The 16,300-nt window shown below is 41.9% G+C and overlaps 2 protein-coding genes across 2 annotated transcripts; both read left to right on the top strand.

Moving 5' to 3' along the window:
- The first annotated feature begins 660 nt into the window (after positions 1–660).
- On the top strand, positions 661–4,835 carry LOC109888949 (actin, alpha skeletal muscle 2-like). The gene is made up of 7 exons (XM_020480099.2): positions 661–871; positions 2,502–2,641; positions 2,948–3,272; positions 3,386–3,547; positions 3,680–3,871; positions 3,972–4,153; positions 4,299–4,835. The coding sequence occupies exons 2-7, from the start codon at positions 2,513–2,515 to the stop codon at positions 4,440–4,442; spliced, it is 1,134 nt and encodes a 377-aa protein (XP_020335688.1). The 5' UTR covers positions 661–871; positions 2,502–2,512; the 3' UTR covers positions 4,443–4,835.
- Positions 4,836–5,578: 743 nt separating this feature from the next.
- LOC109893798 (centriole, cilia and spindle-associated protein-like) lies at positions 5,579–11,779 on the top strand. Its single transcript, XM_031830697.1, has 3 exons — positions 5,579–7,014; positions 7,955–8,316; positions 8,765–11,779. The coding sequence occupies exons 1-3, from the start codon at positions 6,651–6,653 to the stop codon at positions 8,942–8,944; spliced, it is 906 nt and encodes a 301-aa protein (XP_031686557.1). The 5' UTR covers positions 5,579–6,650; the 3' UTR covers positions 8,945–11,779.
- Positions 11,780–16,300: the final 4,521 nt, after the last annotated feature.

Here is a 16,300-nt window from a genome sequence, read left to right as displayed (position 1 = left end):
ATCTGCAGAATAAAGTCCATGTTAAATCAGTACCCTTGTGAAAAGTTTGAGAGATTTTTATTTCAAATTTTCAATGTGTTTTCAAACTTTTTGTTCAAAAATAGTACTAGACTAACAGCTACACATACACATATTTGAAACACCATTTGAGAGACAATTCCCCCCCCAATTTTTTTTAATAATCAATTAAAATAACATTCATCTGACAAAGAACCGGGTAAAATACACTGAGATTCACTGTATAATAATTTGTAGTGTTCAATTAAACAACCCTTATAAATTCGCACCTGCTCTAGCTGTAAAGGAATCAACATAAACCAATAAAATAACATGAATAGAACATGGGCTACCTTGACGAGGTGCGCTCGGAAAGCAAGTCATTTGCAAAGAAAAAAATAAAGCCACAATCAATATCCTTGCATCATTGAATGATTTGGCATTGCATGCTGTCATAGAACGAAGGATATGGACGTGTGTAGTCCTGCGTCGAAGCGCGCTTGTGTTCAAAATGCCATGCAGGAGTCCGACGGATTACACCCCTCGGCTCTCCATACACGGGCCGAGCGCTACAGTTTGGATTCGGGACTACCTCTCCATATATGGACCGTCCTGCGCATTACGAAGTGCGACCCTGAGCTCTTTAGCGCTCGTCTACGGGAGTGTCCAGTGCGCACCCGTCCCAAGAACCAAATATGGATGAAGGGGTCGGGAGAATTCCTGTGGAATAGATGGACATTCCTAATGGTTGTCAGGAGACGAAAAAAGGTGGATGGCGTCGGGTATATAAGGTTGACGGCGGTTGCTATCAGTCCTTAGCTGGAACCAGAAGTGATAAAGTTCTGCAACTGAGCTTCTTCTAAAAGAAAACCAGGTAAGTGAACGGGTCCGTGGAATATTACACCACGCTGCTGCACCAGGAGGTCAATACGAGGAGTGGATTTTTTTTCCTTTCTCTGGGACATTACATCGTGGACTCTGAATAAGGAATTAAACAAATCAAAGATAATCTACACAGTATTGTGACAGTCAGTGAAACTTGGCAGCCAATCACCGGCTCTGTTTAACTTTTAGCCTACTATCGTAAACTAAACATATTTCACCTGACTGTCAAATGATTATTATAATAATAGAAGATATTGGATTAAAATTAATTTGATTTGGTACATTAGTCTACCTGCATAATATGGGCTAATGCGTCTTTGTAAAAAATTATGTTGATTTAATTGATAAATTATAATTGGTCTTTGAGATAAAAATATATATATATATATTGGTAGTTAATTTGCTTTATTAAGATAATGTAAGACAAAATAGAGAGCAAGAAGAGAAAGAGATCCACAACTTTACATTGAATCAAAAGTTCCTGGAAGGACTGCATTACATGCTTATACCTACCCTATATGATAGGTTACCCAATATGTGTGTTGATTGTCGATCTATTTAACCAGTTGATGTGCATTACCTGAAATCCTTATTAATATAAAACGTATATGTAATGTAAAATGACTCCATGGAACGATTTTTGAAATGTTTGTCAATGTCAATGTGTAGTCTAACGTTATCATGATCACTTTGGTAAAATTCCCGAGACCTGCGTGTCAGACTACGATTTCATATTTAAGCAATAAGGCATGAAGGGTGTGGGTGTGGTATACGGAAACAGCCCTTAGATGTGGTATATTGGCTATATACCACACACCCCCGAGGTGCCTTATTGCTATTATAAACTAGTTACCAACGTAATTAGAACACTAAAACGTTATTTTTTGTCGTACTCGTGAACACAACTCTTACTTTAGAGTGCGATAAAATAGCATACAAGCAGGTTAGCTATGACGTCTGCAGTGCATGGCCATGGGGTAGTGAAATAATTCTGCAGTAGGAAGCTTAAATATTGCATTTATGTTCCAAACAACATTCTTGGAGAATACAACATTTTTGTGAATACAATAATAATTTAGTGAAAAATGTATAATTGATGCAGTACTGTGGATACCAATATCCCTGTGAGCATCCCAGGCTCACGAAGTGCATCTAAAGTAGGAGGGCCTAGTGTCTGCAGGTTTTGTTTTTTCCTTTCAATTAAGACCTAGATAACCAGGTGAAGGGAGTTTTTTACTAATTAGTTACCTTGATTCATCAATCAAGTACAAGAGAGGATTGAAAACCCGCAGACACTCGGCCCTTTGTAGAATGAGTTTGACACCTGTGATCTAATGGTTAAGAACATACATTGTGGGAAGCACTGATGCAGGCAACCTAATATGCATTCTTGGTCAACTCTCAGTGTAATGTGATTCATTCTGTTTGATCATTTGTTACGCGTGGATAATCTTAAGTGAGCATACATGATGCATCAGCAATACATCCGAAAGTATCGTTTTTACGCACAGAATGTTTTCACGCATAGAATGTAGATGCGTAATGTCAGTGAGACAGTAAGTAGGCTACTTACAGTATACTGTATGATAAATGTGTGTTCCTTTTGCACATTGTCTCAGAACCCACCAAGATGTGTGACGACGACGAGACTACCGCTCTTGTGTGCGACAATGGCTCCGGCCTGGTCAAGGCTGGCTTCGCCGGCGACGACGCCCCCAGGGCTGTCTTCCCATCCATTGTCGGTCGCCCTCGTCACCAGGTACGTAAAAGCACCACTCCTAGGTATGGCTAGTAAAGTGAATTAAGGCACCATATCTTGTCTCATGATATAGCCAACTATGATATCCAAAGTGCAAAAATATGCGTAAAAAGCATATTGGCAAATATATACGAATTAAAGTAAAATAATGCATTTAGGTATAGTTTACTAGTGCTAACGTGTAATGTGTTAGGTGCGATGTGCCGTTTTAGTGTCCAATGTGTACCGTTAGATGATAATGTGTAGTTGTTAGGCGTGCGCCATGTCCTTGCCGGTGTCTCAACGGGCTTGTTCTGTCTCTTCCAGGGTGTGATGGTGGGTATGGGTCAGAAGGACTCCTACGTAGGAGATGAAGCTCAGAGCAAGAGGGGTATCCTGACCCTGAAGTACCCCATCGAGCATGGTATCATCACTAACTGGGACGACATGGAGAAGATCTGGCACCACACCTTCTACAACGAGCTGCGCGTTGCCCCCGAGGAACACCCCACCCTGCTCACTGAGGCCCCCCTGAACCCCAAGGCCAACAGAGAGAAGATGACACAGATCATGTTCGAGACCTTCAACGTTCCCGCCATGTATGTGGCCATCCAGGCTGTCCTGTCCCTGTACGCTTCTGGTCGTACCACCGGTAAGAACTTTCCCCGCTCGCGCCTTTTTTCGCACACAACTCGTTATTTGTATTTCAAGTTGTTGATGGTTGGGTTGTCTGCTTTACTGAATTGTGGTGTTTTCTGTGTTTAGGTATTGTGTTGGACTCCGGTGATGGTGTGACCCACAACGTCCCCATCTATGAGGGTTACGCTCTCCCCCACGCCATCATGCGTCTGGATCTGGCTGGTCGCGATCTGACTGACTACCTCATGAAGATCCTGACCGAGCGTGGCTACTCTTTCGTCACAACCGGTGAGCATGAACTTTGTGTTTTTGCATAGAAATGCTTGTTTGATCAATTTCAAGTATTATAACGTTTTACGCACAAAAGCGCAGACGCACGGGGATATACTTTTACGCATTAACGGAAATGTCTCATTTCAGCCGAGCGTGAGATCGTGCGTGACATTAAGGAGAAGCTGTGCTATGTCGCCCTGGACTTCGAGAACGAAATGGCCACCGCCGCCTCCTCCTCCTCCCTGGAGAAGAGCTACGAGCTTCCCGACGGTCAGGTCATCACCATCGGTAACGAGCGTTTCCGTTGCCCAGAGACCCTCTTCCAGCCTTCCTTCATTGGTGGGTATTTACCGTTATAGGCCTATAATATAATCCAACATAAAATCTTCGGCCTAAAGAGTGGTTGAATATTAACATTGATCTTTGTATACCTGCACAGGTATGGAGTCCGCTGGTATTCATGAGACTGCCTACAACAGCATCATGAAGTGCGACATTGACATCCGTAAGGACCTGTACGCCAACAATGTGCTTTCCGGCGGTACCACGATGTACCCTGGTATTGCTGACCGCATGCAGAAGGAGATCACTGCCCTGGCCCCCAGCACCATGAAGATCAAGGTAATTACAAATAAACAATACTTTTACGCACAGTAAAATAGTGAAAAGAGATGCCATAGGTCTGCATAATTGTTTCATTGTCATTGTGTTACCTGTGCTACCTGTGGTACTCAGTATCTAATACTCCCTTTCTCACTTGGCATAGATCATTGCCCCACCTGAGCGTAAATACTCCGTCTGGATCGGTGGCTCTATCCTGGCTTCCCTGTCCACTTTCCAGGCAATGTGGATCACCAAGCAGGAATACGACGAGGCAGGTCCCAGCATTGTCCATCGCAAGTGCTTCTAAATGCATTGTCAACATCTCGCTCAGGATCCAAGCAACAACGACACACCGACTTGCGATCAAGGGACAACTTTATACAACTGTTACATTGTAACAGCGAAAGCTCAGCAAACGGAGAGAATGACGTCAATATCACGACGTGTGAGGAAAAATACCAACATGTGAATGTAAAATGTACATAAATGTTATTTATTGATCGTCCATCATTTGGTATTTTTTGGTGAGCACAGTCTGTTTTGGTGACAAGCAAGAGGGACAGAGGGTGACCACAACGTTGTTTTCTCTGGTTACCAGATAATGGCTCAGAAGTACGTGCTATCTGTACTCAGCCAAACATTATCAACTACTAACCATCAAGAGATCCACATAGGAAATAAAAAACCATCTATTTTCAAACGTGTTTCTGTTTTTTTTTCTTCTTGAGGTGCATTACAACACAATCAACACTTAAAATAGGCCTTGGTGTGCGTTTTATGATGCGCAACTATTAAAAACCCATTAGGGCAAAGATTAATTCATTTTTGGCACAAAGCAACATGAATAGCCTAAACATTGAGACACTTTAAATTTGGATGCCTTTCAATGTTATGAAGAACAAGGGCCAATATGACTACCTGGAACTGGAAGGACAAACAATGAGCTCAAGTAGGCCAACAAGTGTTTAAGTAAATTGTTCTAAATGTCCCTGACAAGACAAACAATGTCATGGATATAAGGCTATAAATTGAGCAGACCTCCTTTGTGATATTAACTCTATTTTACAAAAATATTATCAATGTGCCAAAAATACGAATTGTTCTCCATAACTATTTATTTAACAAATATTTGCCTATATTTTATTGAACTGGGAGGGAATTAATGTATTTTCTGTGTTAGATTCATACAAAAAAATGACAGCATTCTTTCACCAAGGAGGTAGTCACAGCAAACCCTTGCTCACAGCAGATCTTCTTTGTTTCCAATTTTGTCCATTTGACTACAATACCGATATTGATTTTAAATCAAATGAGCAAGCTAATCATTTGATAATTCACAACTGAAAATAATACCATTGAGGCTGACCCCCCCCCCCCCCCCCCCCCCCCCACACACACACACACAGAATTCGCATTACCATGTGTACTCGTTAATCAACAACAAAAATGTACACACTTGTTGAAGCAATTACACGCTGTAGAATCACATACATCCTAGGAAGAGACGCGCGCCAGTACCATGCAGTTCTGGGCATGCGCATTGCACTTCCTATAGCTTTTAATGGAGAAATATCTTTAACGCCAGGGTTGAGAGGGCTATATTCTGACGACGATTCAATGCCAAGATATGCGCAACAACAGACTGTTATAATGGAGGAATACTTGAAGTGAAAATTATGTTCTGTAATTCTCCATAATGAAGTCCGGGTGAGGGGTGAGCTTATATGCACCGGTAATAACCTGTTCTGGTCGTGTTTACAACCACTATAGTGCGCAAGTAGAAGAAAACGTCGACGCCACCAGATGTGCATGTTTTCGTCACCCTATTGCCTTTAAGTATTTACATGTAATAAATTACTTTTGGTATGTGGACTAACATTAACATTTCTGTAGCGATAGACCCGTGCACAGTGTTGTGATAAAGACAGCGGTATTGGCGTCAGCAATGTCTGCCTCAATCAAACAGCAGGCTCTGCTGCTCCACATTTGGGCAACAGAAACAGCCGATAAAGTGATTTTTGTCGTGGAAACAATTTAGGCCATGGCTGGTTTGTGAATGGAAATGCTCTTAATAAACTATATAACTAGGCTACATAGGGCCTACATTATCCCCATCTATTATCTTATAGTATGCTAGGCACAAATAACATTCTAATAACGATGCTATTACTACATATAGATTAGGTGTATATTTCTAGCGTCAGATGGGCGTTATATGGGACAGCGTATAGATAGCCATCAGACGGCATGGGCTACTGTGTTAGAGGGAGGGAAATGCCGACAGGTAATTCTAGAAGGCCCAGGTGCATTGGATTGCTCTGGGTTGCTACAGGCTTTAGATCTGTGGCGGGACTGTCACCAGCAGTCTGCAATGACACATTCCACACCAAATATAGAAACGTAGGCCTAGTTACAGTTGCATTGTAGGGCTGTGTATGTAATAACACTTCTCTTTTCTCCTCTCCTCCATAGTTTGTGAGATAATCAAAATTGGACCTAAGCAATAACAGGAATCATGGTGACTAAGAAAATCCGTACGGAGTACATGAAGAAATTCAAAGAGCCGAAATGGGAGACGTTTTCCAAGTGCTACGAGGACTCAGTGAAGTACAGGTTGACTAGGCGGGTGATGGAGCACGCTCACAAACCTCTGTGGTTCTGGGAGGGTTGGGATACCTCGACCGGGTCAGACTCCAGCGCCAGTGGGCGGTCGACCCCCAAGGTGAGGAATAAAGTCACGCCTGTAGACATCAAACTTCAGACACCACCAGTGAAGTCAGAATCAAGGGAGAGCCCGAAACCGAAGCCTCGTTCTGTGAATGGGGAACCAGAATTGGAGGCCAAGGAGTTTACCCTCTTGGATGCACTACCACCCACAGGTATCTATCTTCTACCATTGCAAATACTTTTGTACACCTGCATGTTGATCCTATTGTAATAAGACTATGCTTTTGAGCTACAAACATAAAGTTAAAATGTCTTAATTTGTTAGGTCTATACACTGAGTGTTCAGAACATTAGGAACAACTGCTCTTTCCATGACATACTGACCAGATGAGGTGAAAGCTACAGTAGGATCCCTTATTGATGTCACTTGTTCAAACCACTTCAATCAGTGTAGATGAAGACAGGTTAAAGAAGGATTTTAAGTTTTGAGACAATGGAGCCATGGATTGTGTGTTTGCCATTCAGATGGTGAAAGGGCAAGACAAAAGATTTAAGTGCCTTTGAACGGGCCAGCATCCCTGTGAACGCTTTCGACACCTTATAAAGTCCATGCCCCGATGATTTGAGGCTGTTCTGAGGGCAAAAGGGGTGCAACTCAATATTAGGAAGGTGTTCCTAATGTTTGGTATTGTGTAGAATTCAAAATTCAAAAGGCACTCACACATCTGAGATATCTTTTTTGCAGGTAACAGTTGAATAAAATGAGAAAAAAGAAGAAACCCGCACACTGTTCTTGATAGTATCACTGCCCTTTATTAAGCTTTACGTATTGGCCTCACGGCCTTCGTCCGAGCTTTTGACAAAAGAGCAGTGATACTATCAAGAGCAGTGTATGGGTTTCTTCTTTTTCTAATTTTATTCAACTGTTACCATGCACCTGCAAAAAAGATAGCTCAGATGTGCGAGTGCCTTTTGAATTTGGTCAGCGCTTTTGATAAAAGCTCAGACGAAGGCCGTGAGGCCAATACGTTAAGCTTATTAAAGAGCAGTGATACCTAGCAGTGATACTATCAAGAGCAGTGTGTGCGGGTTTCTTCTTTTTTTGTCAGTATAGTGTATAATAAAACTTCATCACTTTCTGCTCATTCAAAGAGTCTGTAATAGAGAACGGGGGCCTAAACGAACCAGATGAGGGGACAGTTAACGGGTCAGTAGTACAACATGGTCCAGTGGCTGAAACGCCAACAGATGAGGGACCAGCAGGCAAGGCGTCATCAGACGAGGAGCCGGTGAAGACTGAGCCTAAACGTCGCCACCGCCACCGTGTCCCTCACTCAGAACCATGTCAAAGGGACTGTTCCTGTGACGACATCAAGTCTGCGCCTGTCAGGAACCCCTCCAGAGCAAAGAGCCAGCCCCCAGCCATCACCACAGAGAAGGAGAACAGACAACCTTCGTCCCGGCTCGACTGGGCAGAGAGACACGCGTCATCTGCTAGGAGGTCTACAAATGAGGTAAGAGTGTGTGTGACTGTGTGTGTGTGAGAGGCTGGGCATATGTGAGGTTAGGAAAATGTTTGATATTCTTTCCATTTGATGTTATTTCAGTACCAGACTTGCAGTTGGTTTCTTAGGCCAGACTAAGACTATAATTATCAAAACAGGCTAACATTATAGGAATACTGGATGAAAGCTGTGTTGCTTATGTAATGCATGCTTACTGTGCGTCAAACATCTATTCTGCAAATAAGATTGAGTTATTTCAGGGATAATAGATAGGAGGGCATTTTGAGTCTTTTGGCACATCTTCATGGAAAGGATACCAGAGAAACGTATCTCATCATCCAACACTCCCCCCAGAAACTATCTATAATAGAAGAGTGGTATGTATTTCGGAAGTGAGCGCGTAGGGCCTATCCTATCTCATTGCCCTAACCTCCCGGGCACCTCTCGCTCTCCACAGAGTCGCACATCCGACGCATGCATCCAGACCAGACGGGAGTCGGATAAACGCTGTTGGAACGTGGAACGAAGGAGGGCACGGTCCGCTGACCTGGAGAAGATACGGAGGTCGGAGTTGGCCGTGGTGGATGACCGTTGGATGACCGAGTACATGCGCTGCTTCTCTGCCCGGTTGAGGTAGAGCACAAGGATCATGGGTATTCCACCACCACCCGTCGACAATTCTATTTTTAACACCATGTTTCCTTATTGAGGATTGGTTAACAGAACAAAATTATTGGATTGGTTTAGACACCAATTAGGGCCCTGAGGCCACGTAACCTGACTAGGAAGAACTCAGGTCCCTAATCATAATGTATGGTTGATTTGTTAAGTTGATCGCTGAGTTGGCGATATGCCACTTTTCTTCCACAAGGGATGACACAATCATAGTAGAATATTGCAAGATATGTAGTTATGCTTCTAGAAATTGGACTGGTTTGTACATGTTTATGCTGCTGACTACAGAGTATGATTTATACTGTATTATTAGACATTCCAAGCATGATGATGGTCTTTACACTTCGCTTTAGTTTGGTGGCATTTTTTACATTCTGTGTTGCTTATGTCATTTCAGGCTATATCACAAAGGCAGCTGCATAAAATCCAAAAGATAGATCAGGGGTATTCAACCGGGAGTACTGCAGGGGGTCCGCAATAATATATATACTAAAAGCTACAGTAGAAAATAGGAGAATGTTTTTATTTGAAACTATATTTCTCTATTCCTAATATTGAGCAAGTTACACTCATTAGAGCTAGTTACAGTCATTGGAGCTAATTACACTCATTGGAGCTAATTACACTCATTAGAGCTAATTACACTCACTGGAGTATCTGACATACTGTAGGCTTTGACAAAGCACCCGCTGGTAAGCTGTCTTGTCTTGCATATTCATTTTTGTGAACACATTCATCCCCCAAAAATGTGGAGTTTACACTTCCCCTTCCAATTATAATGGGGGAGGTCAAAATAATGAAAAACGATCTACCAAATCTATTAATTTAAAAATGTTGATTCATTCTCCTTGCCATTCACCTGATGATAAAACAAGACATGTGGAGGAAAAAGCAAGCATAAGATGGGGGTCGCCGGTTTACGGGCGGGGGTTCCTGGGGAAGAATTTAAATGTTTTATTTAACTAGGCAAGTCAGTTAAGAACAAATTCTTATTTACAATGACGCCTACCCCGCCAAACCCGGACGACGCTGTGCCAATTGTGTACCGCCCTATGGGACTCCCAATCATGGCCAGATGTGATATAGCCTGGATTTGAACCAGGGACTGTAGTGACGCATCTTGCACTGAGATGCAGTGCCTTAGACCGCTGCACCACTAGGGAGCAAGGTTGAAAACCCCTGAGTTAGATGAAAGGACCAAACAATTATTGTTTTAGATATTACAGTATTTTCTAACGACTAAAAGCCATAGCCAAGGGGTTGTGGCATAGAGCTGCAGAGAACGAAACTGCTAGCGGGCTAATATCCTGCATTAGCTTTATTGTATTAGGTTGCAAATTTCAATCTAAATATAGAATGCATTCCAGAGGATTGTTTTTATTAATATTTACATTAAAGCTCTTATCAACAGTACCATGGAAATTGAAGTTGTAAAGTTGGAGAAAGATACTGTTAGACATTGTATGACATAGTTATTGCGCTCACCCCTGTCTGTTTTCTCTCCTTTACATCTTGGCTAGCCTCGTACGAACCATCCTGTTCTCGCGAGCTCACATTCTGTTTCGCTAACAAGGATACAGAATGTGAGCTCGCTAGATCAGGATGGTTCGTACGAGGCCACATCTTGGTAGCTTCGCCCTCTAATTTGGGGTTGTCTTATATTTTGCAATCACAAACACTCACCGCCTCAGTATTGTAGTGGACAGAATGAAATTGCAATGTAACGTGGTAAAGAAATGCCCTTATGTGCTACATTACCAAATACGGTTTTTAGAGTATGTCACTCACCATCACCATTGTCTTTGACAGGGTTTCGTAGGTTGACTTATTTGATGGTTATTCATACTGAATTGTGATGTCAGTACCAAGTTCTGTATCTGTAATTTAAATTGAGGGCTATTTTGACAGAAATGAAGTGTTGTATTTGAAATCTTGGTTGTTGTGGGTTGTGAATAATGCTCAGTTTATATACTTTTCCAGTTTTTTGGAGTGGGGAAATGGGTGTGGCTTTAATTGACTAATGCGTGTGCAATCTGATGAGACTTCCCTTGTGTCTGCCAGAGGGGCGTCTTTAGTGTGTGTGATTGGTTGTGGTTGTATGGGCAGAGAGAGCTCACTGTTAAGAAGATTGGACTGGCATTATCTTATGGTCATCTTTATTCAGAGTGGTCAAAGATCCATTGCTGGTCATGTGACACTTTCCTCCTATGTCATCATGGATTGGCAAAACAACCAAGTCATTCTTTACTTGAACATTGCATTATTTATAAGAAGTTATAGGATTTAATGTCAGGTTATGACCATGTCATGAAAACTGAAGTGGCTGCTTATATCACAGACAGGTTTGACTAGTGTTTGTGTATTCATTGTCCTCTACAACATTCCTTTATGAAAATGTTCATTCCAAGAACCATCTCTCAGGAAGGAATAAGACACTAATGATTTGTCTATAGACTTACTGTAACTACAATGTGAGGAAATGTGATGTACTGTTTCAGGGGTTTGGAACACACTGATTCAAAACTAAAATGATTGTTTTATATAGGACATTAATTGTTTGCGCTCTCTGAACAAAGATTTGAGTTATTTTTATGTGTGGATTTGATTTGCATAAGATATTATTTGACCAAAAGTGATATGTGTATCATACCATAGTACATATAACCATGTTTGTGTTTTATTTCAACAGATGTTGACTTTTTTTTTCACTGTATTTGTATTTCAAAACATGCACAATGATATATATTTTCATCCACTTTCAAACATTACTGTGAATTAAAATCATATTTGCATAGTTGAGTTGTATGCTTTTGTTTATGCTTATATGGGCATTTTAATAAACAACAACACTCTGTTTTTGCATGACCCCTATGATCCATAAGGACACCATTTGATCAATTAATACCAGTGACATGATTGGTTTTAATTAGATTTCACTCCTAATTTTAGGATATTTCAACCTAAAGCCCTTTCTACACTGCTGCTCTGAGGTCTGTCTGATGTCACTGTCCTGCATTGACACCAGGGTTAAGAGTAGAGTACAGTAATCTATGGATAGTATCCTGCTGCTATGGATAATATATGGGTAGTATCCTGCTGCTATGGATAATCTATGGATAGTATCCTGCTGCTATGGATAATCTATGGATAGTATCTTGCTGCTATGGATAATCTATGGATAGTATCTTGCTGCTATGGATAATCTATGGATAGTATCCTGCTGCTATGATTAATATATGGGTAGTATCCTGCTGCTATGGATAATCTATGGATAGTATCCTGCTGCTATGGATAATCAATGGATAGTATCCTGCTGCTATGGATAATCTATGGATAGTATCCTGCTGCTATGGATAATCTATGGATAGTATCCTGCTGCTATGGATAATCTATGGATAGTATCCTGCTGCTATTGATAATCTATGGATAGTATCCTGCTGCTATGGATAATCTATGGATAGTATCCTGCTGCTATGGATAATCTATGGATAGTATCTTGCTGCTATGGATAATCTATGGATAGTATCCTGCTGCTATGGATAATCTATGGATAGTCCCACCAACCTCCATCAATGTGAGAAATATATAACTACTTGTTTTAGTCAAAACAAGTACTCAAATTTGCTACCATATTGATTTGTTAGTGAGGTATTGTGATATTCGGAGACACTCCTTTATGTCACTTTTCTCTTTTAGTTAAATGACTTCTTGTTCGGTAAGGTCATCTGCACTCTATGGTAATGGAAAGGTTCAGTGAAACGTTAGAATCACATACCAGATCATATTCTCCCTCTAGAATACTTCTGACGTTATCGTCCTCTATGACCCATGTGTCCCAGTATAAGATACGGAGTACTGTATGATCCCAGTGAGGTGACCACCACAGCGCTTACAAGGCTGTTGTATTAAGTCGTCAGCCTGACACAATGACAGACTAGACAGGACATTTCAGATGTTATGTATGATGACTGAATTCCGGTACATAATACATCATTAGGTTCAGACAAAGGGCCTCTTAGTATGCAGATCTCCTGACAAAGGGTTTAGCACTGGCTATAAATACCAACCTGTCACATACCCACCTCCGGCAGCTGATGGAGAGCGACAGGGTGTGTATGTGTGTGCTCGCACATGGGTGTTTAAAAGAGATAAACAAATTGAATTTGCAGGTTTTGGGAGAGTGTGATGGTTCTCTTCTGATTGTTTAAAAGAGACAAACACTTCCTTAAATCTTTATGAGTGTGGCTATCTTTTCCTGTATGTGCGTGTGAGTGTCCGAAGTCAATAAAATCCAATCCCCGTTAACACAGTAATACATGAATTACAAAGTAATAGTGACAAGCAACTGCATACAGTGAGTCCTTCAATCAAAGCCAAGCACATTCTACTTGAGAATTCCACCCTCCAGACATCTTCCCGCTCTATTTAAAGCCACCTGGCATTTCAAAACGCAATAGGGCCAAAATAGGTGCCTTCGGGAACACCACCAGCCGCCTGGGACTGAAAGGGGGGGGGGGGGGGATTTGTGCGTTAAATATAGCCCCTCCACGTATTCCTTTGCCAGCAGAGAAGGACCCCTCCCTAATTGACAGTGTTTGAAAAACGTGTCTTGGGAAAAGGGGTGGGCTCTGGGATATTGCATGGGGGAGTGGTAGTGGTGCAGCAGTATGAAATAGCTTGAATGGTCGAAGCTGGGTAAATTAGAGAGAGAATTGCTGCGTCAACAACAGTGAGTTGTGTCTGTCCATAAATGCAGTGGTTGCTTTGAGTGGAGCCGCTGAGCCACAGGAGGTCAGAACAGAGCCAGAGCTGTGGTCTTTGACTTAGGTCTTTAATGCTAGTCAGAGCTAATATGCCAAGTTGATGAGCACAGCTAAGAGGGGGGATGAAAATATCCCCCTTTGCCAGAGCAGCCAGGTCCTCTAAAAACCGCCTGTTGCTTCTAGGCAGAGGCACTCAATAGTACATCTAGAATACTATAAAGTCTGCTGTTTGGAGCCACTATGTAGTTGTGCTACATTGTTGAGGAATAGGTGTGTCGACCTACAGTACAGTGCAGTAAATATCTATATTATACGGATTAGGCAACTGAATGATGAATTGATGTCTTGAAATTCAGATAGTATGAAGATCTGAGACACTGTGTAATGACTTCTCTAAACTCAGACCTGTAAACAGAATAAAGAGATCTCTGCCACTAATAAGATATGTGAGGTGATGGAGATGCGCTGACCTTAGGCAGCTTGTGGAGCATGAACTGCAGCTCAGCATTTGTAATGCTTTAGGGACATCTAGTGGCAGCGAATGTCAGTCACGACAACAGAAGATGGCAGGGTTCTCTCCACAAACTCCCTCAAAATTTAACAGGTTTTACATTATGGACATATACGATTTTCTTATAACTTTGAAAACAAAGAATATTTTATATATTTGGAACAGAGTACACGTTGGAACAGACAAATAATGGATGAGTGAATAGGAATTTGAAGCTGCCAGCTGTCCCTGCCAAATGCCTCACAAATTAACCACACCAGCATGTCAACTTTCTCAAGCTGTTCAAATCTTGGTGACAGGATTAAGTGAGTTCATGCACCTGTCCTCTCCTCCCCCAGTAAGTCAATAGGGACAGTACAATAATAAAACATCAAGAGTACTACAGAATATTGGAGGCATTAACTATGTAAAACAATAGAAATAAGCATTTAATTTATAACAAAAAAACAAGATAGCAATCACTAGGGCCGGACAAAATCACTGTTCTTATCATTAACTTTATATCAATAATCAGTAAAAGCTTTCATTTTTTTCTATCATTATCATACTTTATTTGAAATCCTTTAAATTATTTCAGCGTGCTTCAGAAATATCTCCACTTGCAGATAGTATTTGCCAATTAACAATAATAAATAGATCTTGCATCTTTGGAATGCATCTCTAGTGATATGAACCCCATTCCCCAGTGATCTCTGTTCTCTTTATGGTAAAGCTCCAGCAGCAGGGGGACAGGGTCTGAGTCTTGCTTAGTCTTCCTAGGCAGACGGTCTTGGTTGACATCAGAGCAGGGCTAAGGTGTGATGGCACTCAGGGGACTGGGTCAGCCACCATATGCCCAGCTAATCCAATCCAGGTGGTCCTGTCTCATTCTATTAGAAAGCTGCGTACGGCCTCCACCGGAGAACCACTACGATTCATCACCACGACAGACCTGACCAGGGATCAGGGAGGAAAGCCATACCAATTGATCTGCAGATTAGAGTCAGATTAGAGTCAATCTGACTGGGAAACTACAGTATCCTTTAGCTCTGTTTGGTTGGGATGTCCAGTAATGTCAACAACTGATACAGGAACTACTTGAACTTGAAAGAGCGATCATTGTACAGTGGGGCAAAAAAGTATTTAGTCAGCCACCAATTGTGCAAGTTCTCCCACTTAAAAAGCCTGTAATTTTCATCATAGGTACACTTCAACTATGACAGACAAAATGAGAAAAATCCAGAAAATCACATTGTAGGATTTTTAATGAATTTATTTGCAAATTATGGTGGAAAATAAGTATTTGGTCAATAACAAAAGTTTATCTCAGAGGTCAAATGTTTCTGTAAGTCTTCACAAGGTTTTCACACACTGTTGCTGGTATTTTGGCCCATTCCTCCATGCAGATCTCCTCTAGAGCAGTGATGTTTTGGGGCTGTTGCTGGGCAACACGGACTTTCAACTCCCTCCAAAGATTTTCTATGGGGCTGAGATCTGGAGACAGGCTTGGCCACTCCAGGACCTTGAAATGCTTCTTACGAAGCCACTCCTTCGTTGCTCGGGCGGTGTGTTTGAGATCATTGTCATGCTGAAAGACCCAGCCACTATTCATCTTCAATGCCCTTGCTGATGGAAGGAGGTTTTCACTCAATCTCACGATACATGGCCCCATTCACTCTTTCCTTTACATGGATCAGTCGTCCTGGTCCCTTTGCAGAAAAACAGCCCCAAAGCATGATGTTTCCACCCCCATGCTTCACAGTAAGTATGGTGTTCTTTGGATGCAACTCAGCATTCTTTGTCCTCCAAAAACGACGAGTTGAGTTTTTACCAAAAAGTTCTAATTTGGTTTCATCTGACCATATGACATTCTCCCAATCTTCTTCTGGATCATCCAAATGCTCTCTAGCAAACTTCAGACAGGCCTGGACATGTACTGGCTTAAGCAGGGGGACACGTCTGGCACTGCAGGATGAGTCCCTGGCGGCGTAGTGTGTTACTGATGGTAGGCTTTGTTACTTTGGTCCCAGCTCTCCGCAGGTCATTCACTAGGTCCCCCCGTGTG

Source organism: Oncorhynchus kisutch, linkage group LG1 (assembly GCF_002021735.2).
Source record: "Oncorhynchus kisutch isolate 150728-3 linkage group LG1, Okis_V2, whole genome shotgun sequence".
Taxonomy (NCBI): domain Eukaryota; kingdom Metazoa; phylum Chordata; class Actinopteri; order Salmoniformes; family Salmonidae; genus Oncorhynchus; species Oncorhynchus kisutch.
This window is presented reverse-complemented; position numbering and strand designations above follow the sequence as displayed.

Bases quoted from the DNA above. Each gene is read 5' to 3' on its own strand.
- LOC109888949 (XM_020480099.2), top strand. From the start codon at position 2,513: ATGTGTGACGACGACGAGACTACCGCTCTTGTGTGCGACAATGGCTCC. The intron at 3,273-3,385 runs GTAAGAACTTTC...TTCTGTGTTTAG, and splicing joins CGCTTCTGGTCGTACCACCG to GTATTGTGTTGGACTCCGGT. The intron at 4,154-4,298 runs GTAATTACAAAT...CACTTGGCATAG, and splicing joins CCAGCACCATGAAGATCAAG to ATCATTGCCCCACCTGAGCG.
- LOC109893798 (XM_031830697.1), top strand. From the start codon at position 6,651: ATGGTGACTAAGAAAATCCGTACGGAGTACATGAAGAAATTCAAAGAG. The intron at 7,015-7,954 runs GTATCTATCTTC...GCTCATTCAAAG, and splicing joins GGATGCACTACCACCCACAG to AGTCTGTAATAGAGAACGGG. The intron at 8,317-8,764 runs GTAAGAGTGTGT...CGCTCTCCACAG, and splicing joins CTAGGAGGTCTACAAATGAG to AGTCGCACATCCGACGCATG.